This window comes from Trichomycterus rosablanca, chromosome 14, assembly GCF_030014385.1.
Source record: "Trichomycterus rosablanca isolate fTriRos1 chromosome 14, fTriRos1.hap1, whole genome shotgun sequence".
Lineage (NCBI taxonomy): Eukaryota > Metazoa > Chordata > Actinopteri > Siluriformes > Trichomycteridae > Trichomycterus > Trichomycterus rosablanca.
The window spans coordinates 23,226,098-23,249,446 of record NC_086001.1 but is presented as its reverse complement, the minus strand read 5'-3'; the positions used below and the strand labels follow the sequence as shown (position 1 = coordinate 23,249,446).

General features: G+C 43.9%; 1 protein-coding gene, 1 non-coding gene and 1 pseudogene across 2 annotated transcripts; 2 read left to right on the top strand and 1 right to left on the bottom strand.

The window, feature by feature from the left end:
- LOC134326216 (zinc finger protein 850-like) overlaps positions 1 to 3,985 on the bottom strand; it is an 81,894-nt pseudogene extending 77,909 nt beyond the window's left edge.
- On the top strand, positions 2,099 to 2,172 carry trnai-aau (transfer RNA isoleucine (anticodon AAU)). Its single transcript has one exon. It is a non-coding gene; the product is annotated as a tRNA-Ile (tRNA).
- Positions 3,986 to 11,366: 7,381 nt separating the features above from the next.
- On the top strand, positions 11,367 to 13,413 carry LOC134325920 (uncharacterized). The gene is made up of 2 exons (XM_063008120.1): positions 11,367 to 11,650; positions 11,745 to 13,413. The coding sequence occupies exons 1-2, from the start codon at positions 11,530 to 11,532 to the stop codon at positions 13,268 to 13,270; spliced, it is 1,647 nt and encodes a 548-aa protein (XP_062864190.1). The 5' UTR covers positions 11,367 to 11,529; the 3' UTR covers positions 13,271 to 13,413.
- Positions 13,414 to 23,349: the final 9,936 nt, after the last annotated feature.

The following is a 23,349-nucleotide window of genomic DNA, read 5'->3' as shown; positions in this document are numbered from 1 at the left end:
CTGGCGGAACTATTTAGGATAGAATTTCAGAGTTTAAAATAAAAGGTTTGGTAACAACTGGACAATATGATTTTACTTTAAATTTAAAGTCAACTAAAACATAATCTAAGATCATTACTGTTTTAATTTAGATTGTTATTAAATGAAATAATCTTGATGACATGATTTACAAATACAAAACGCCACTGTTGCAAATGCATATGTGACTTTCAAATAAATGCACAGCTGTTTTCTAATACACTGCATTTCACAAACAAATAGAACACGTTTTACAAATACAAACGCTGTTCTGCAAATGCCGTTTGTGAATCACGTGACTGTTGGCACTGTTCTGGCGCCTTGTGTCATACCCCTTTTCCACCAACGCGGCACGGACCCCGTTCCGGTTCCTGAACTTGACTTTGAACCGATTCCGTGTTTTTCCACCAAAAAAAAGAAGTTCCAGACAGTGAACTAGCGGGCCAATCTGGCAATCTGGCAGAATACTTGGTTTTTTAGCCCGAACCGTGACGTCCGTCTGAGGGCGTGTCATGTTATACAGCATAGCGCGTTAGCAACAATGGCGTCCGCTGGAGTCTCGTATGGAGCTGCATTTTTATCTTTTAAACTTTACCTGATCACATTTTGAGCCAGTTTGCCGCTTATATTTTCAAAGCGCATTTAAAAAGATGAACTGTGTGATATGACGTGATAAAAGTGACCCGGACAGAATGAAAAACGCTTAATGTAAAAAATAAAGCGTGAAGCTTTTTCAACTCCCCGAGCTGCATAAACACCACACATGTAAATCCAGCTAAACACAGATACATGTGGTATTTTAGAGTAGATTTGATGTTTATTTCAAACAGATGGATGTTCATGTGGTGTAACTTTAGTGTTTAGCGTTGAGCTAATCGGCTATTTGAGCCGAGAGTCGCGGTGAAACCGAAGCGCAAAACGCTTCTCACGTTAACGAACTAAAAAAAAACAACAACTGAGACAAACACATCGCGTCTTCTTATCACCGATTGTTAGATCAATGCTTTTTACATAAAATCGAACATCGGTAACAGCAGCACAAATGCTCGCACATAATCTACACACTCCGCCATGATATTACTACTCTTAACTTTTGTTCAGTAACGCCCACCGATGATGACGTTGCTTGGTTTTCAAGAACTGGTGGGAACGTGCGTCGGTTCTCTACAGAACACCAAGGTTCAGAGAAACCTGAACAGAACCAGCCTGCACACCAGAGGGGCTCCAAACGTCAAGTTTTCACTCATTAAATCATGTATTTTGTGAACTTTGTGGAATAAATGTAGGATTTGTACGTGTAGATTCTGGGTTTTAGGGAGTTCAGCTACTGTTAAAATTTTTCCCCAATTGAACTAAACCTGAATTGATGTTTTAATTGTTCATTAAGACTTCACTAGGAGTTATTACCATCAAGCAAATGTAAAGCATATTTCTATATGAAGAGCATCTGTTTTCAGATAATATACACTGAAGTTTAATTGTTTGATCATCAGGCATGGCTGTGCAATAAAAGGCTCTCGTCCATGGGTGGGCTTGAACCACCAACCTTTCGGTTAACAGCCGAACGCACTAACCGATTGCGCCACAGAGACATGAGCAGAGCCAACAGCACAGCTGTTTCATTGGACGGTACACACAAAAAATCTAATCTCTCTCTCTACAGGCTCACTGTGGAGGCAAATTGGTGGTTAAGTGGGCTGGTCTAAACTGCTGTAGGCTAAATGAGCAGAGATAAACTGATGAAGGCTGAATGAATGTACCACAATACAGTATAGTTTAGATAGTTCACACATATAAGAACCTACAAAACCTATTAGATGTGTATTAAGAAAGTCTGAACATAAGAAATGACTAGAAAGAGATGTCTGAAGTAGGACTGAGATCTCAGATAATTAAATAACATGAAACTGCTGCATTTCTGGTACAATAACAACCAAATTCAGTTTAGGAGCCGCTCATTTCTGCAGATCTTCACTGTAAGTGTGCAGAATCTCAAATGGTTTTTGTGCTGCCATGCAGCTGATTGAATGGAGTTAGTGTAGAATTATGTACAAAGATCTAAAGAGAGAATAGATGAACTGGCCGGTTAGCTCAGTTGGTTAGAGCGTGGTGCTAATAACGCCAAGGTCGTGGGTTCGATCCCCGTACTGGCCACACCCACTTTAATGATCTGTTCTGCTCAACAACAGTAAGGCTCTCCATCGTTTCTGTGTGGCAGCTCTATAACTGAAGGGCTGTCAGTGTAGAATCGGGTATGTGGGTATATGCCCTACCCTTGGAAGTCGGCCGGTTAGCTCAGTTGGTTAGAGCGTGGTGCAAATAACGCCAAGGTCGTGGGTTCGATCCCCGTATGGGCCACACCCCCTCTTGGACTTAAACTAACAAACAAGTGATCCTTCTCTAACTAGCAGGTCCTATTGACCTGGTCTTCAAATGTTGTCATTCTGGTAGGACAATAAAATCGATATACTACTTTTTATTCAATGTATTTAACTACATAGTGTTGTGCAACATTACATGTGTACTTAATACTTTTGTATTTGAATACTTGCAAATTTGAATACTTGCATACTTTAATACTTGCTTACTATAATACTTTGCATTAATATATATTGAGCTGCTGTAATAAATGATCTATCTATAGATTCATTTAATTTTATCTGTAATGCTAGTGATGGGCTATCCTAAACTATCTTTAGGAAGGTAGATATATCTAGCTTTGGGGTTGTTGAGGCTAAATATTCATGATTGTTGTAATGTTGCTACACAGTCACATTAGAAATCTCTTTTAAAACTAATGTTTGATATTGCAGGGTCTGATGAAGACACAAAAAATCATATCCGGTGGAGAGTGACCAACCAGGCCCTCTTCACTGGAAAACAGAATGCAGCGGTTCGAGGGTTTGAGTAAGTGACTGTTTGTTTGACGTAACAAAATTTGTGTTACATCATATGCATAATATTAATTACAAAGGGTGGTATAAAGACAAGTTTTAGTATTCAAGTTTTGCAAACTTTTTCAAAGCATTAAAAACTTTTAATGACTAAACTTTTTTTGAAGCAGTGTATGTTATATACATTAATAACTGTTATGTGCATTATATTGTAGAGTCTTTGTGTTGGAGAACCAAATGCAGGGGAAGGTGACTCCCACTTATGTGAAGAAGAAGTGGGAGAACCTCAAACAAAAATACAAAGTAAGCTTCGTTTGTTGGTAAGAATTTAAATAAAAATATCAGAAAAAAGATTTGTAATACAAGTTAAGGTCCTTGTACTGTGTTTATAAATCTTGTACGAACTTAAGTGTCCACCTACTGGGATAAGTACAGAGGGTGGTGAAGCAACAGCAGCATCCTGAAAATGGTATGCGGATATGGATGAAGCAATAGGTGGGAGCAGAGCCGTAGATAGAGAGAGTTGCGACACTCCTTGATCTCGCCGCTACGCGGTAACGTGGTTCATGTAACCCTCCAATAGTTCCAAACAAACCCGGCGCTGTCATGTTCTCATATGGGACAGGCAGCAGTAAATGAAATATTAAACGCTAAATAATACACATTTGTACAATTTCTGGGTATTTTCAACTGCGTTTACATTTACTGCATCTGCTTTAATGTCAATTTGGTATATAAAGTGGAAGATTGATGTTTAAAATGACTTGTTAATAGGTCGTTCTTGTGAACACACAGTACATTATATTAGCATACATTACATAATGCGATATCATTAAGTAGTAGAGACAATATAGGAGGCGCATGCGCGAGAGCAGCGTGCAGCCCGTTACAGTTGCTCATTGTTTACAGTCGCTATTACTTTATTATCTCTATTTATACCTAATTTAAGTTTTTATACTTTTAGTTAGTAACTTTGTGAAGCTGTGCCCTCTCGAATCATGCTACTAGAGAGAGTTTTGGTTTATTTTTTCGTTGTGAAAATACTTTTTTCACTAACTGCGGCGCAGAAGCATGTCCGTTTCGCATACAGCCGCGAACAGCTGATCGCGATGAAGCCGGCCGGCATAGCGGACATTACAACAAACATCCCGGCAGAATTATGGAGACGAACACACAGGGGATGCAGAGGAGGAATGAACCAACGCACAGCTAAAGCGAGAGCGAGACGACGGCGAATTATGGAGAAAAAAGCATATAAACCGCGCGTCCCCTCCGTTGTTATGGGCAACGTGAGATCACTCGTGAATAAAATGGATGAACTTACAGCACTAACCAGGAGTCAACGGGAGTACCGGGAATGTAGTTTAATGTGCTTTACGGAGACATGGCTACACCAGGACATTTCGGATAACATCGTTTACATCGATGGTTTTCAAACTGTTCGTGCTGACCGGTGCAGCGCGGCGAGCGAGAAAAGAAAAGGTGGGGGTCTCGCCGTCCTTATTAATAACCGCTGGTGTCACCCTGGTCATATAACCATCAAGGAACAAATCTGTTGCCCCGATTTTGAACTGCTTGCTGTAGGACTCAGACCATATTATTTACCGAGGGAGTTCTCGCACGTCATAATGGTGGCTGTTTATATTCCCCCCTCGGCAAACCCGACATCAGCCTGTGACGCTATACATTCATCTATAGCACGTCTCCAAACCCAACACCCGAATGCCTTCATAGCCATTTCAGGTGACTTTAACCACGTCACTATGACGAAGGCACTACCACACTTTACTCAGTATGTGGACTGTTCCACCAGAGAGGAGCGAACACTGGATCTGCTGTACTGCAATGTTAAAGATGCATACAGCTGCTCCCCCCTCCCCCCTCTGGGTAGATCTGACCACAACCTGGTACATCTCAGCCCCTGTTATGTGCCCATTGTTAAGAGCCGACCTGTGACCACACGAACAGTGAGGAGATGGTCAGAGGGGACTCATGAGGTACTGCAGGACTGTTTTGAGACCACAGACTGGCAGGCACTCTGTGAGTCGCACGGAGAGGACATCGACGGGCTCAATGAGTGCATAACAGACTACATAAATTTCTGTGTGGACTCCATTGTCCCAACCAGGACTGTAAAGTGTTACCCAAACAACAAACCATGGGTAACGAAAGACATTAAATCCCTCCTTAACGACAAGAAGAGGGCATTTAGAACTGGAGACAAAGAGGAGGTGAGAACGATCCAGGGGAAGCTAAAGACCACAATCAGAGAGGGTAAAGACAATTACAAGAGAAAGCTGGAGTGTAAACTCCAGCAGAACAACATGAGAGAGGTTTGGAGTGGAATGAGGACCATCACTGGTTTCAGGTCCAACGACAGCAGAGAAGTAGAGGGCAGTGAAGACAGGGCCAACGAACTAAATCTGTTCTTTAACAGGTTTGACACTGCAGGCCCTGCCCTCCCCCGTCCCGACTGCACTGCTATCTGTCCCCTGCAGCCCACCCCACTCACCCTCCCTCCAATCCTTGATTGTCTGCCCCCCTCCTGTGATAGCCCAGCTCACACCTCCAACCCCCTATCACAAATCTCCCCTACTGTGTACATCACTGCTGACCAGGTGAGGAGACAGCTGAATAGACTCCACACAAACAAGGCTGCTGGCCCCGATGGGGTCCCCCCCAGGGTCCTTAAAGCCTGCGCCACCCAGCTGTGTGGAGTCCTGCAGTATGTCTTCAACATGAGCCTGAGTCTCCAGCGTGTCCCCGTGTTGTGGAAAACGTCCTGCATCGTTCCTATTCCGAAGACGCCGCGCCCTAGTGACGTCAAGGACTACAGACCAGTAGCACTGACGTCCCACATCATGAAGACCATGGAGAGGCTAGTCCTGGACCAGCTCCGACCCATAGTCCAGCCACTTCTAGACCCACTCCAGTTCGCCTACCTGCCACGTCTGGGAGTTGAGGACGCCATCATCTACCTGCTTGACCGAGTCTATACTCACCTGGACAAGCCAGCCAGCACGGTGAGGATCATGTTTTTTGACTTCTCCAGTGCATTCAACACAATTCATCCGGCTCTTCTGGGTGAGAAGCTGACAGCGATGCAGGTGGACACCCCCCTCGTGTCCTGGATTACAGACTACCTGACCGGCAGACCTCAGTACGTGCGCCTGCAGCACGGTGTGTCGGACAGAGTGATCAGCAACACCGGAACACCACAGGGAACTGTTCTCTCTCCCTTCCTCTTCACCCTCTACACCACGGACTTCAGCTATCGGACTGAGACCTGCCACCTTCAGAAATTTTCTGATGACTCAGCGATAGTTGGATGTATCAGCAAGGGTGATGAGGACGAGTACAGGGCTACGGTGAAGGACTTTGTCACATGGTGCGAGCTGAACCATCTACAGCTAAATGTGACAAAGACAAAAGAGCTGGTTGTGGACATGAGAAGAAAAAAGGCACCGGTGACCCCTGTGTCCATCAATGGGGTCAGTGTGGACACTGTTGAGGACTACAAATACCTGGGAGTGTACATAGACAATAAACTGGACTGGAGTAAAAACACGGAAACCCTCTACAGGAAGGGCCAAAGTCGTCTCTACTTTTTGAGACGGCTAAGGTCTTTCAACATCTGCAGGACTATGCTAAAGATCTTTTATGAGTCTGTGGTGGCGAGTGCTATCCTTTATGCAGTTGCATGCTGGGGCAGCAGGCTGAAGGTGGCAGATGCCAACAGACTGAACAAACTGATCCGTAAGGCCAGTGATGTGGTGGGTGTGGAGCTGGACTCGCTGACGACAGTGTCAGAGAGGAGGATGCTGTCTAAGCTGAAGTCCATTATGGACAATACCTCTCACCCGCTGTACAACACACTGGAAAGACACAGAAGCACGTTCAGTCAAAGACTCATTCCACCCAAAAGCACCACGGAGCGCCACAGGAGGTCATTCCTACCTGTGGCCATCAAACTTTACAACTCCTCACTTAAGTAATAGACCTTACAATACGTGCAATATGATAGTTGTATCATAAATAGTGCAATATATGTCACCACTGCATCTGCCACTTTATTTTAAGAGCGTTTTAAGTGTATTTTAAGAGCGTTTTGCCACTTTATTTTAAGAGCGTTTTTACTTTACTTTACTTTTTAATATATTCTTACCTTTTAATATTCTTAATACATATATACAATCTGAGCAACTGTAACATCTGAAATTTCCCCTCGGGGATCAATAAAGTATTCTGATTCTGATTCTGATTCTGATATACAGAGATAAAAGTTTTTTTATGTTTTGTTTTTTACATAAACTAATCTCCCTTCACTTTCCTGAGGATTCATAATAATAATCATTTTGGCTAAACACTCATGTCACTCAGTCATGTGCTGGATTCATAAGGTTTACCTGCACTGAATGAACAGATTGATAAACACACCACCGTACCTTTAAGGTACAGGAAATAGCATTAATTCATCTCTTATTTCATGAGTGATTAATAATTGATTCCTACATGTAATACATTAATGAATTCATTATGAATATACACTAGTTCATTTTGTCTAATGTAAGTGGTGGACAAGGTACACAAACCATGTAGTTGAGTTAAAGTAGAGATATCCAAGGTAACATATTACTCCAGTAAAAGTAGTAGTAAAAGTAAAAATACTCTTTACCTCCACTAAAGTACTAAACTAAATTTACCTTCAAATGTACTTAAGTATGAAAGTAAAAGTAGCATGATTTATTATGGTTCTAATGTTTTATGATCATTTCTGTAACAAGACTCTTGATTAATCAACTCATTTTAGGTGAAAAGACTCGTGTGTCATTAATTAAGCTTAACTGACTAAGCTAAATTCAGTTATACCTATTAATTAAAATAAACATGTAACATTTAGTGCTGAGCAAATGCTAAACAATAACAGTATTAAGTATATTAATGACATTAAATTCATAATTTTTTTAAAACAAAGCAACATACAGCTAAAAATGTTTGATAAGTAGTGGAAATGAATGGGGCTCTATGGGTTGTTTGGAACTATACAGAGCTCCACAACCCGGAAGCTGCGCAGAAAAAATGTCCCGCCCCCTTTCCAACGGTTCCCTATGGGAGTGTCGCCCCTCTGTTCTCTCTACCACTCTGGGTGGGAGATAATCAATTAGCCCAGCGACCCTTATTTCCTCATCTGGCCAGGATGCTGCTGAAGCTTCACCATCCTCGAGAAGCATGGAAACCCCAGCCAAAAAGAGACGAGTGGAGAAAGATGTAGTTGAGTATCTGAGGGAGATGGAAGAAAGGGAAAATAAGAGGGAGATAGAAGCAGCAGAGAACGAGGAGAGAAGATGGAGAGAGGATGAGGAGAGGGAGGAAAGAAGAGAAAGGGAAAGAATAGAATGAGAGGAAAAGAGAGAGCAAGAGGCGCGCCAGAGAGAGGAAAAGCGAGAGCAAGAGACGCGAGAGAGAGAGAGAGAGAGAGAGAGAGAGAGAGAGACAGACTGACTTTCAACACACATTTAATACAAGATTATTTACAAATTAAAACCAGCAGCCAATTCCAAAAACACTAACTGAAATAAAACAAATAAAAACACACACACAATAAAAAACAACAGTCCAGTCACAAATTCAACACAAAACCAGCCAGTCCATCAGGCTCACAAAGCAGGCCCCCATCCCCCCACACGGTAAAGAAATAGTCCACATTGTCAGTTACAGTGTAGTAGCTAAACTCCACAGTGAGCCTCTTCAGAATTAAACCCCTGACCATTAGGACAGGGTCAATACCCCCAGTACCTTTCAGTTTATTTTTCCTTGTGCACCAGATGGCTAGTTTCGCAGCACCGTATAGAAAATTTAAAATCACTACTCTGTCCTTATTAGAAGCTGAATACTTGGGACCATAAATGAAAAGACAATCAGTAAAGAAGCCTAAAAATTTCACGCCCCATTCTTTAATCACACCCAAAATGGGATGTAGCCGGGCACACAGCAAGAACAAGTGAGACAAGGTCTCGGTCTCACCACAAAAAGGACAACCGTCCCCAAGTGCGGGATCAATCCGTGCCACGTGTCTGTTTGTGGCTATAATCCCATGCACAATCCTCCACTGGAGGTCACCCACCCTCTTTTCAATGGGTCTTTTGTACAGGGACCGCCAACTACGTTTAGGGGAAGCATCAGCCGAAACAACCTCAGCCCACCCAGACTCCTTCACATCCCTCAGGCTGCGGTGATGTAGAGTTTTAACACAAGCCTGGTACAGGGCCCTCTTGTGTAGAACACTGAAAAGTCCCAAAGCCGGGGTGTCTGAAGACAGGAGTGTCCCCTGTCCCTCCTGCCGGTCCTCCTGGTCCATGTCCATTACCAGTTCAGGGAAGGTGACATTTTGACTCAGATGTTGCTCCACAGGGGTAGCGTTCAGGTACTCACAGGCATCAGCAGAGAGGTCATCCAGCAGCCGGTCCAGCAGCTGTTGAGCTACACGCACCGACCTCAGACCGACCATCTCAGCCAACTGCTCCGCATGCACCCAGTCCCTACCCCTCCGCAGGTCACGAACCTTGACAAGTCCACCTTCCAACAGGGCAGTCCTCAAAGCCCCTGAGACCCGTTGCAATAATGGAAAAGAGGGGTTGTGGAACAGTGGCTCCTCAAAGATCCACGCTGAAGGCAGAGTGGAGTCGTCCCTCGAAAAAGAGAACAGACGCCATGCTTCCAGCGCTGCTGTGTAAAATGGAGTCAAACCTCTCAAATCCACCCCTTCCAGCGGAAGGGAGAACAGATGCCGGTCCAGCCCCATACCACCAGCGCGCCGCAAAAGGGCACAGGCAACGGCCTTCCAGCCCTGCTGCCCTCTGTACAGCAACCGCTGCACAGCTTGCAGCCGCAAGGTTGCAGTTCTGGACCGGATGTCGATAAGACCCTGTCCCCCCTCCTGCACAGGCAGAGACAGGACAGCTGCTCTGAGCCAGTGTTGTCCAGACCAGAAAAAGTTCACCAGTATTTTCTGGATGTCGTCGGTCAGTTGTCTAGGTGGGTTGAGAACAGTAAATTTGTGCCACAATACTGACGCAACAAGGTTGTTCACGACCAACACTCGACCCCTGTACGATAACTGGGGGAGCATCCAGGACCATGAAGACAACCTGGCACGAACTTTCTCCACAACACCTTCCCAGTTCATTGCTATTGCCTCTTCAGAGCCCAGCCAGACCCCTAAAAACTTTATGCCATGCCTGCTCCACCTAACCCCTCCCGGGAGTGATGGCAAAATACTGCATGGACTCTGAGAGCCACACCACAAAGCCTCTGTCTTATCCCAGTTAAGTTTAGCGGAGGTGGCCTTGCTGTAAACTTGCAGGATATCCTGCAGGGACACAACATCCTGGTCATTTTTCACTATGACTGTGATGTCATCAGCATAGGCAGAGACTCTATATAAACTGTTCATAATGTTTAAGCCCGACAGTCTTTTCCTAATTAAAACCAGAAGGGGTTCCACTGCAAGTGAGTAGAGTTGTCCAGACAAAGGACAGCCCTGCCGTATCCCCCTACTGACGGGGACGGGGACACTCAGACCCCCTCCCGCCTTAATCAGACAGGAGGCCCCTGAATAAAGCAATTTCACCCAGGACATGAAACCATCCCCAAAACCAAAAGCACTTAGAGCAGTAAAAAGATAATCATGATCTACACGATCAAATGCCTTTTCTTGGTCCAGAGATAACAAACCAAACTCTAAATGAGACATCCTAGCAAAATCACATAAGTCTCTAATTAAAAACAAATTATCATAAATAGAGCGTCGAGGCACTCAGTAAGACTGGTCCTTATGTACAATCACGCCTAACACACCTTTTAGTCTGTTCGCAATACATCGGGAGAGTATCTTATAGTCTGAACACAAGAGAGAAACAGGTCTCCAGTTCTTTAACACTAGAAGTCCCAGAAATTTCGAGCTCCCCCCTGAAGTCCCGAAAGAGGGTCAAATGACCCTTAGTCCGAACTGACGACTCTGATGGCTCCAATTAGCATCCTTTCATTTGTAAATGTGGCCATTGCCTGAGGAATCTGCAGGGGGGAGTAGAGCTGAATTCACACTAACGTCTGTCTAATACTTGAAAAGGACTAAAAACTCACAAAGATCAGTTTCAGTTCCCTGTTCCTAAATGTTCTGTACAGAGAATTAGCCAGACATTATGTAATGGCTTTTTCCATCCAAAAGTCAGCTTTTTAAGTAGTTATAAGTCAAAAAGTTTTACCATATAAATCAATAAATTTTACCTAAAAAATCAATTTCTAACATACTCTTAACAGTTGTGAAATCAACTGGTTATATTGTACATATAGTTTGCAAAACATACAATCTGTTTCAAGTTTTCAAGTTTTTCTAAAATAATTTATTTATGTTTTTGAGTGTAATATGAGTTTATATTATGAGTGTAAGCAAAAGAATGTAAGCTGCTCCTGAGTGTGTCTGCCCACCCCCCAGCTGCATTGTTGTGCAGGGGATATGCATAAGGTTGCTAACACCTTAGCAAATTTGCATGCAGCCTTTTGTGCTGTGGGGGATAAATAGGTGACTGCTTCACCTATTTTGTTCAAAAGAAACAAAATGCAGAGAAGGCTCACCACTCAACAGGCATTGGAACTGATCCTGAGCAACACCAACCCTTGTGACTCAGATGGAGAAGACATAGTCCTTCAACCGGATTCGGACTCTGAGCTGTCTTCAGGTTAGATTTTTCAAATTACCTATTTTTATTTCCTGACTATCTTTTTTATTTAGAACCAAAACAAAATGTTAATTTGAAATTATTTATCTTGCAGATGAGGAGACTCCTCCTCTACCAAAAAAGAGAGCTCGGTTGGCGAGTGAGCCGACAGAGACCGCAAAAGATGGCACAGTGTGGCGTGAAGTACAAGTGGGGAAACGTCTCCATTTCACCCCAATAGAACCGTACCCTACAGATGGAGAGCCAAGGGCTAAGGCCAGACGAAGTGTCCGGAGTCGCCTTCAGAGCTTCCTCTGTTTTATCACTCTTGACATGCTTCGTAGCATTCAAGAATGGACTACTCAACATGCACGTCACACAGAGCAGGTGGATTGGTTCATGGATCTCCCGGAACTAATGGCATTTATTTCAGTCATTATCTTGCGGGGGGTGACCAAGGTTCCATCACTACGTGACAGCTGGTCAGCAAACCTGGCAAACCCAAGGATCATTGCAACTATGGCCCGAAACCGCTTCCAAGACATCATGCAACACCTACGCTTTGATGACATGTTCACACGCAGTGAGCGAGCGGAGACCGATAAGTTTGCTGCAATCTCCGATGTGTGGAGATCGTTTGTCACCAACTGCATCGCATCCTACAACCCTGGTCGACACATCACTATTGATGAACAGCTTTTCCCGTCAAAGACTCGCTGCTGTTTTCTGCAATACATTGCAACAAAACCAGACAAGTTTGGCATCAAGTTTTGGGTGGCTTGCGACTTGAAATCAAAGTACATCTGTAATGTCCTCCCATATCTTGGCAAGGACCCCAGTCGTCCCAGCAGGGAGAGACTGTCCGAAACTGTAGTGATGAGGCTGATGGAACCATTCATGGACAAGGGCAGAACTGTAACCACGGACAATTTCTTTACATCATTGTCACTTGCACAACGACTGCTTAGCCGGAAAACCACTATCCTCGGCACAGTCAACAAGAGTCGCCGGGAAATTCCTCAATCCACTAGACAGATGGACCGCACTGAATTCACCACTCAGGTGTTTTCAACCACTGGTGCCACACTGACAGTGTATGCACCCAAACGAAAGAAGGCCGTCTACATTCTCAGCAGCATGCACAGCGTGGTTGAGACTGAGGATACCAACAAAAGGAAGCCAAACACGGTCACACAATACAACCACACAAAGTGCGGTGTGGATGTAATGGACCAAATGGTGCGGGAGTACAGCGTGCGTGCAGGAACACGGAGATGGCCAGTCGCCGTGTTCTACAACATGATTGACATGGCAGCACTGAATGCGCATGTTCTTTATCAGGCATGCACTGGGGTGCAGGAGAGACGGGTGGACTTCCTGGTTGAGCTTGCAAAAGAGTTAGGTGACTCTCATGTGAGTGAAAAGAAGGCACGCAAGGAGAAACTCCTTCGGCAACAACCTTCCACACCCAGCCCTGGCAAAAGGGCGAAGTGTCAGGTCAACCATCGATGCACGAACAATTGTGCAACTGAGAGATGTGTTGACTGCTACAAATACACGTGTGGCAAATGTACCAGGGACATACCCAGGCAGTGCCAGGTATGTTCCGACAGTGCAGACAGACTGCTGAGTGAGTGCTGAAATGCTAGTCACACAAGAAGGACATGCCACTCACACACACACACGCAGCCCCCCACTGCAGCCTATTGTAAATATGTGTGGAATTGTTTTATTCCTTGTATTTTTTTTATTATTTTTATAACAAAAATAAAAAGCATGGAAACAAATAACAGTTGTTCTTTTGTATATTTTTCACACTGAAATTTCAGTCCTCTTGACTTAGACACAAATGCTTCTGGTCATTACTCACAGCTGTACCTTGCTCTAAAATTTCTAATTCTCTATTTAAAATATATAAAAAATGATTCATTGTTTCAGTGCTTTTTTGCTCAAATAAAACTAAACTAAATACAATATGTATAGTCTTTATATTATCAAATACAATAAACTGAATAGAACTAACTAGAAACTAAATGGCTAAACTCAATGGAAAACAACAACCTCCTGTGGTGCGACAGTAATGGCCTTATTTGCAGAACAAAAGACGGTGATTATAGGATGTTAGCTAAAATCCTTCAGGTCATTCGACCCGTCTCTGGGTTCCAAAGGTAGAAATGCTAAATGACCCCTCTCTGGGACTTCTAGTGTTAAAAGGCAGAGGTCTCCCTTCTTCGGTAAGAGGGATAAGACGGCACGCTGACAGCTACTCGGGAGCACCTTGGCATCAAGGCCAGCCAGCAGAACCTCATACAAGTCCCTCCCGATGATCCCCCAGAAAGCCTTGTAAAAGTCCACCGGAAGACCATCAATACCAGGCGCTCTCCCAGACGAAAGCTGAGTTACAGCTGCAGTGAGCTCCTCGAAAGTCAAAGTCGCATCCAGGTCCTGCTTGTGTTGATCATCCAGTTGAGGTAGATCCTCGAGCAGGGTCCTGGAGCAATGCTGATCCCTAGCACCTGCTGTATACAGTTCAGAATAAAAGTCCACAGCCAATCTTCTCACCTCCGCCGGTTCTGTCGTAATAGTTCCGTCAGCTTTGCGGACAGACACCAGTGATTTATGTCGATGAGAAGATTTCTCTAAATTAAAAAAGAAAACAGTAGGAGCATCCATGTCCCGCACAGACATGAACCTGAACCGCACCAGAGCTCCCTTTGCCTTCTCCTTTAAAATATAACTCAGTTCCTGTAACTTAATCGTAAGATCCGCCCGCAGATCCAGTGAATTTTGAAGGAACATAGAGTCGTGTATTTTAGAAATGTCTTGTTCCAATTTACTAACTGCTGCCCTCAATTTAGAGGTGGAATATGCGGTAAAGTCCTGACAGAAGGCTTTAATTTGGGCCTTCCCCACTTCCCACCATTGCATAAGGTTTACAAAATCACCCTTCTTACCAACCCACTCTCCCCAAAACAGTTTAAAATTATCGCAAAATTTTTTATCTGCTAAAAGTGCCTTATTAAAATACCACATTGGACTACCAGAGGACTGAGGAACAACAGAAAAGACTACAGTACATAAATGATGATCAGAGAAAGAGGTGGGCTGAATGGTAGACTGACTAATCATATTCCGAGCACTATTAGAAACATAGAACCGGTCCAAACGGGCCGCATATACACCTCCTTCAAAAACCCTAACCCAGGAGTACTGCTTGACTGAAGGGTGTTTTTCCCTCCAAACATCAACTAAATTAAAACCAGATAAAGTAATGGCCAAAGTCTGAGCAGACTGGGGATGAGGCTCTTCGCCGTTTCTATCATTGACAAAATCCAAAGTGCAGTTCCAATCCCCTCCCAACACAACTGTGCCGTCTGAAGGTAGGGATTGCAATAACTGCTCCAGCCTCACAAACAGCTCACCTCTTTCTGCACCTCTGTTTGGGGCATACACATTAATAAAAATAAACACATGATCACAGAGTCTAGCTTTAAGCATGAGAAGTCGTCCAGCTACAATTTCATCAACAGACAGTACGTTCACTCTACTGGACTGAGAGAAGAGAATAGCAACACCTGCGCTAACATTCGAACCGTGGCTAAGAAACAATTCCCCTTTCCACCACAGACCCCACTCAGAAGCTGAGGCATCATCACTATGTGTTTCTTGTAAAAAACATACATTTAATTTCTTAAGAGAAAAAAATTCATAAAAAAGGGCCTGTTTATCTTTGTCTCTAAAACCATTAACATTCAAAGAGCCCACCCTTAGAAAACCCATAATGATAGAAATAAGAGAGAGACAACAGTAGAACAGGAAACAAGCAATAAAAGATCAAGAGAGACCCTCTTCCTACGTGCTCCGTGTTCAGACATTTTTACGAACAGACATACGACACACACCAGACTTAGCCCTTTTTACCTTCCTAATTGAAGTAACAAGTTTTTTTAAACGAAAACGCTTTTGCTTCGAGAGGATGTCATACCCAACATTCTTCTGTGCCATTAAAGCCGAACATACAAACCTGTCCAGGTCAGGGAAAAAATCACTGACCTCAACAGGTCTGCCCTTAGTATCATCCAAAAACGAGTTTATCTGCTCCACAGAGTATAACATCCCACCTCCAGACTGACTCCCTCCAGAATCAGATACCTCAGACATCCTGTCCTCCTCCATAGCCTCCTCCTGAGACACAGCTAAACTAGGCTGAGATTCACTGACAACCTCTGACACCAGCACCTGAAAACTGCCACCTGCAGTGCTCGGTCCAGCCTCTTCAAAATCTCCGCTCACCTGAGCTCCTACACCTCTGCTCACCTCAGCTCCTACATTACTGCTCACCTGAATACTAACACCTCTGCTTACCTGAGCTACTACGCTACTATTCACCTGAGCTCCTACACCTTCGTTCACCTGAGCTCTTATACTACTACTCACCTGAGCACTAACACCTCCACTCATCAGATCACCTACACCACCACCCACCTGAGCACCAGACTCAGTACCTATATCCACACCACAGACTCTCTCCATATTCACCTGACTTTCAACTATATCCCCCACCTGACCACTAGACTCAACCCCTGTGACTACACCACTTTCTACCCCCATGTTCTCCTGAGAACCAGCTCCACTCCCCAAGTGATCACCAATCTGAACCCCCGAATCCGTGCCACCACCAGTTCCCAAATTCATCTGTTCACTGGTCTTAACAACCCGGTCTACCCCATCACCAACTGCCTCTCCCTCTTGAGCACCAGCCCCAACCTCATTACCTACTCCACCTGCTACCCCACTGATAAGGGTGCTAGGCTTTACACCCACCTGCTCGGCTGTAAGCTGGTCAGCCTGAACCTGACCATCCCCACTGCCGATACCACTGCCCTTCAACCGCTCACTCACCTCCTGTCCACGCCTTGCCTCCGGAGCTAGAGTCACTGACGAACCCTCTCCAGCATCTGCAGGAGCGTCACTCACAGCACCCTTCTCCAGAGCCCCACTCGGTTCAGCTGTAGTAGAGGCCTGGTCCTTCTGCGCTGCCCTCTGTTTGTTTAAAGGGCACTCAAATCGCTTATGTCTACTGCTCCCGCACTGAAAACATTTCAGACTGTCCGTGGTCGCGTACATAATGTACGAGTTATTATCATGAAACACACGGAACGCAGCGTCAAGCGTTTTATCTGGGCTGTTTAGAAACATGAACACCTGCCTCCTGAAGGACAGGACGTGCTTCAGTGCCCCGTTCCTACAGCCCAGAGGAATCAGCTTCATTTCACCCGCAAACTTCCCAAAACGGCTTAGTTCCTGTCTGATAGACTCGTTGGAAACGAAAGGCGGGACATTAGAGACGGTGACCCTCGACGCCGGTGTAAACAAAGGAGACACTGGCACAAAAGTCTCCAAAATCTCAATGCCACTCTCCACCAGTACAGCAACCAGCCGCTCTTCCCTCACAAACACCACCACGGCTTTATTCATCCGCGAAGCGGAATAGATTTTATCATGTCCGACTTTCTCTCCCACCGCGAGCAGCACGTCCTCCACCGTAGCCTGGGCTGGGGGGACGCACCTGAACCCGTTCGCGCGGGAGAGAGACGGCATCTCCGCCGCGAGGCGAGAGGCCATTACTCGCCTCACACCGCTCGCGGCGGATTATCGAAAACACTAGTGTTTAAGGTGAAAAGGGTGGACACTCAGAAAAACCCAACACCAGGGTAAAAAAGTAACTGAGAAAAAAGAAAAGAGCTCAAGCTCACCGCCACACACACCACCGTTCTCACACACTCACAAACGCTCCGCCCACTCCCAGCATGCAGAGAGAGAGAGAGAGAGAGAGAGGTTTACACAACTTTATTTAAACATTCAGGACATCATATCCATAATAATTTTACATTACCTAATTAAGCAAAGTGGAAGAAAATAAATAAATAAATAAAAATAAAACAAATAGATAGATAAATAAATAAACATTAGTACTTAAAAATTTTGCTTATGGTTCAAAATCTTAATATTAATTGTCCTTCATCATCAACATCACATAAAATCTTTCCTATACACCACATCGTACGGAATTCTGCAAGATTGTTAACCAGTTTGAAATATGTATATTCAATTCTGATCCGGGCGGCTAACATTCCTCTTAAAATCCCCTCAGCACTAACAGCTCCAGCTCCCCTTATTCTGTTTTTACGGCTTTTCCACACCGCTAACTTAGCGAGGCCTAAGACACAGTTAAAGAGACAGATTTTCTTTCGGTATTTGAAACTGTATTTGACACTACTAATAAATGCTTGATGTGAGAAGCGCTCATCAAATTCTCCAAACCACCTGGATAGTATTTGAAACAGACGACTTAGTCTGGGACAGAGAATAAAAAGATGTTCAACTGTTTCAACAGCTCCACAAAAGGGACAGTTTGACCTCACCTCTGAATTGAAATGGGCTACATATTTGTTAGTGGCTATGGCCTTGTGGATCAGTCTCCACTGGAGATCTCCAACCCGCTTCTCAATGGGGGGCTTATAAAGAGAATGCCAGTGTCCCTTCATCAAAAGGCCATGCCCAAACACTCCTGACCACTTCCATGCCTGCACCTGTTGTAGGACACTCTGATGGCGCACTTTCACACATGTGATATACAGTGTATCACAAAAGTGAGTACACCCCTCACATTTCTGCAGATATTTAAGTATATCTTTTCATGGGACAACACTGACAAAATGACACTTTGACACAATGAAAAGTAGTCTGTGTGCAGCTTATATAACAGTGTAAATTTATTCTTCCCTCAAAATAACTCAATATACAGCCATTAATGTCTAAACCACCAGCAACAAAAGTGAGTACACCCCTAAGAGACTACACCCCTAAATGTGCAAATTGAGCACTGCTTATCATTTTCCCTCCAAAATGTCATGTGATTTGTTAGTGTTACTAGGTCTCAGGTGTGCATAGGGAGCAGGTGTGTTCAATTTAGTAGTACAGCTCTCACACTCTCTCATACTGGTCACTGAAAGTTCCAACATGGCACCTCATGGCAAATAACTCTCTGAGGATCTTAAAAGACGAATTGTTGTGCTACATGAAGATGGCCAAGGCTACAAGAAGATTGCCAACACCCTGAAACTGAGCTGCAGCACAGTGGCCAAGATTATCCAGCATTTTAAAAGAGCAGGGTCCACTCAGAACAGACCTCGCGTTGGTCGTCCAAAGAAGCTGAGTGCACGTGTTCAGCGTCACATCCAACTGCTGTCTTTGAAAGCTAGGCGCAGGAGTGCTGTCAGCATTGCTGCAGAGATTGAAAAGGTGGGGGGTCAGCCTGTCAGTGCTCAGACCATACGCCGCACACTACATCAAATTGGTCTGCATGGCTGTCACCACAGAAGGAAGCCTCTTCTGAAGTCTCTACATAAGAAAGCCCGCAAACAGTTTGCTGAAGACATGTCAACAAAGGACATGGATTACTGGAACCATGTCCTATGGTCTGATGAGACCAAGATTAATTTGTTTGGTTCAGATGGTCTCAAGCATGTGTGGCGGCAATCAGGTGAGGAGTACAAAGATAAGTGTGTCATGCCTACAGTCAAGCATGGTGGTGGGAATGCCATGGTCTGGGGCTGCATGAGTGCATCAGGTGTTGGGGAGTTACATTTCATTGAGGGACACATGAACTCCAATATGTACTGTGAAATACTGAAGCAGAGCATGATCCCCTCCCTCCGGAAACTGGGTCGCAGGGCAGTGTTCCAGCATGATAATGACCCCAAACACACCTCTAAGACGACCACTGCTTTATTGAAGAGGCTGAGGGTAAAGGTGATGGACTGGCCAAGCATGTCTCCAGACCTAAACCCAATAGAACATCTTTGGGGCATCCTCAAGCGGAAGGTGGAGGAGCGCAAAGTCTCGAATATCCGCCAGCTCCGTGATGTCGTCATGGAGGAGTGGAAAAGCATTCCAGTGGCAACCTGTGAAGCTCTGGTAAACTCCATGCCCAGGAGAGTTAAGGCAGTTCTGGGAAATAATGGTGGCCACACAAAATATTGACACTTCAGGAACTTTCACTAAGGGGTGTACTCACTTTTGTTGCCGGTGGTTTAGACATTAATGGCTGTATATTGAGTTATTTTGAGGGAAGAATAAATTTACACTGTTATATAAGCTGCACACAGACTACTTTTCATTGTGTCAAAGTGTCATTTTGTCAGTGTTGTCCCATGAAAAGATATACTTAAATATCTGCAGAAATGTGAGGGGTGTACTCACTTTTGTGATACACTGTACATTGCTTTTTTCCTCAAGTCCTTCAGATCTCCTAACAGGGGTGTATCAAAGGACAAGATACTGTTCACATCTTCATTCTCTCCTACTCTCAGTGCTGAAACACTGATGGGAGGAAAGCACATGTTCCTTGTATGGATCTGCAGGTGCTGTTGTTCTATCACCTCTGCAGATTCCTGGGACTATCGCTATCACTTTATCCAGTATCTGTTTTAACAGACGCATGGAACGTATCCCTGTTGCGATTTGAAGCGATTCTGGCGATTTCCAACCATCCTGTTCCCTAAGATGCCCCAATAATGTGCATCCTGCCCTCACAAAGGCCTCTTTCAAACACCTTGAAGCCAGCAGTCTAAGAGGGAGAAATGGGTTATGAAACAATGGTTCTGTCATAATCCATTCTCCTGGTTCTATTGTATTTCTATTGATTGAGAGGGTTGTTCGCCAGACTTTCAGCACAGACTGATAAAACGGTGACAAATTTGTAATTTCTAAGTCTGTCAAATTTAAAAGGAATAACTGGTGATCATAGTTCATGTTTGTTGCTTTTCTGAGTAGAGCGCAAGCAATTCCTGCCCATCCTAAATGTTCTGTGAATAGCAACTTCTGAATGGTCTGTAAACGAAAGGAATCAACACGACTTCTCAGATCGATCAGCCCCTGTCCTCCTTCCTGTTTAGGAAGGTATAATACTGAAGCACGCACCCAGTGTTGCCCAGACCAAAAGAAATCTACCAGTTTGCCCTGGATTCTGTGTATTAACTGCTCTGGAGGTTCTAAAACAATAAACTTGTGCCACAGCATGGAGGCAGCCAGATTGTTTGTAACTAAAACTCTCCCTCTATAGGAAAGTTCTGGCATTAACCATTTCCAGCCAGCCAGCTTTGTTGAAACCCTATCCATCACGCCTTCTCAGTTTTTCAATTGATAATCAGTGGTTCCAAGAAACACCCCCAATACTTTTAGACCATCCCTCGCCCACTGTATATTCCCAGGGAGTTGTAAATGCTCTATTTGATCCCATTGTCCTAAAAGAAGTCCTTCACTTTTACTCCAGTTAACCCTTGCTGATGAAGCCTTTTCAAAAATAGACAGACATTTACATAGATCTAAAATATCTTCTTTTTCTCTAAAAAACACACTGACATCATCCGCATATGCTGATACTGAATGGTTTACAGAGTGCTCAGCGAAAGAAAAACCTCTGATGTTTTTCCTTATTCTGTTCAGGAGTGGCTCAATAACAAGGGTGTAAAGCTGTCCTGATAGCGGACAGCCTTGTCTTATTCCTCTCCTGACTGGCAAAGGGTAGCTGAGCCCACTCCCCACCTTCAGCATTACAGCAGCATTATTATAAAGGAGTTTGATCATGGATATAAAATTATTACCAAACCTAAAAGCTTTTAAAACGTTAAAAAAGTACTCATGACCAACTCTATCAAATGCTTTTTCTTGGTCGATAGATAAAATCCCAACATTTAGATTGTCTCTTATTGATATGTCAATGATATCACGAATTAAAAAAAGATTATCAAAAATAGTTCGACTTGGCACACAATAAGTCTGTTCTATACCAATTATCTTACATAAAACGTTCTTTAGTCTATTTGCCAAACATTTTGAAAAAATTTTGTAGTCCACACACGAGTGAAACCGGCCTCCAGTTTTTCAGTAACCCCAAGTCTCCTTTCTTTGGTAAAAGTGAAAGCACAGCCCTCTGACTGCTGGACGGTAGCAAACCAGTTTTAATGCATTCTAGAAGTACTTCATGCAAGTCTGTCCCAAGTTTCTTCCAAAAATGTTTATAGAACTCCGCTAGCAGTCCATCCACGCCAGGCGACTTGCCCGTTGACAGTTGCTGGACTGCTTCAGTAAGCTCCTCAAATACCAGGTCCATATCCAGTTCACTGCTGTCCTCTAGCCGCAATGCAGGGAGCTCCTGGAACAGCATCTGCATACAGCCATGATCGCAGCTGTCAGTCCCATAGAGTTCTGTGTAGAACGCTGTAGCCATCCGTCTCATCTCCACTGGGTCGGAGATGATGGAGCCATCTTCTCGCCGAAGATATATCATCTGCTTTTGTTTTACAGCTTTTCGTTCAAGATTAAAAAAATAGGAAGTGGGGGCATCTACATCTTTAATTGATGCTATTCTTGTTCTTATCAATGCCCCCTTAGCTCTTTCATTTAAAAGACTACTTTTTCTAGTTTCTTTTCTTTTAAAATGTTGATAGTATTCAGGGGGTTTAAGGTGTTATCTTATAAGGGTGTTATACCCCAATTTGTGTTTTCCCAACCTCCCACCATTGTGCTAAACTTTCAAAGTCCCTCTTCTTGACCCTCCATGTGTCCCAGAAACTACAGAAAGAAACACAGAATAATTTGTCCTGAAGTAATTTCATATTAAAATGCCAATAATAGTTAAAACGTTGCAGTTTTTTAAGACATAAATCAACAGAAATCATGTGATGATCAGAAAGGCCATTTGGACCAATAAAAACATTGAATACTCTATTATTAAGAAGTTTGCTAATATAAAATCGATCTAATCTAGCACCAATTATCTGTGAGTTTAAGAACTTCACCCATGTGTACTGCTGGACTGATTCATTCCTCACTCTCCATATATCAATTAACTTAGAATCTTTTGTGATGTTTAACAGTTCTAAGCTAGACTGTATATGGGGTAGTGTGAAGTCTACAGTACAGTTCCAATCTCCTCCTATTATTACAGATCATCTTCTGTTGAGTGGGCTATATATTCTGCAATGTCAGAAGTTATTGACATTGTGTCATCATCCTTACCAGTTTCCAGACTTTCATCGTTTATCTCGGGTTCTGAAAGTTCAACGTCTTCACTTATAGAACCTTTTTCTGTACAATCTATATTTAGGGTTTGTGACTTTTTAACAGTAGCTTTCACACTGCTTTCAATTACGACCCTTTCCTCACTGATCTCTTCCACCTTTCCCTCATCAACTTGCACAACACTTCTTTCTTTAACTTTTACCTCACTGCTGTCTTTCTCAACTGGCCTCTTCTTAGCCACCTGTACGCCAGCCTCAGCATCCTTAATTTTATCATTTGCTGTTTCAATTGTGTTTATTACACTTCCAGTATTAATCGTTACATCACCAGACTCTGCTTGCTGCACTATAGTGCCCTGACTCTTCTCACCAGCATCACTACTGTGAGCAGCAGGTTCAGCTTCGGTCTCGGTCTGCTTCTCAGACCTTACCGGACAAACCTCCTTAATGTGCCCCACTTAGCCACACTCAAAACAACGCATATCCCCGGTGTTAGCATACAACATGTAGGATTTACCATCATGTGTACACCGAAAAGAGACGTTCAGCGTCGGCTCATTTAAAAACATGTAAACTTGTCGGTGAAACGAGAGTACATGTTTTAACGCCTGGTTCTTACAGCCGAGAGGAATC

Coding starts and splice junctions, on each gene's coding strand:
- LOC134325920 (XM_063008120.1), top strand. CDS start 11,530: ATGCAGAGAAGGCTCACCACTCAACAGGCATTGGAACTGATCCTGAGC. Junction 11,651..11,744: donor GGACTCTGAGCTGTCTTCAG/GTTAGATTTTTC, acceptor TTTATCTTGCAG/ATGAGGAGACTCCTCCTCTA.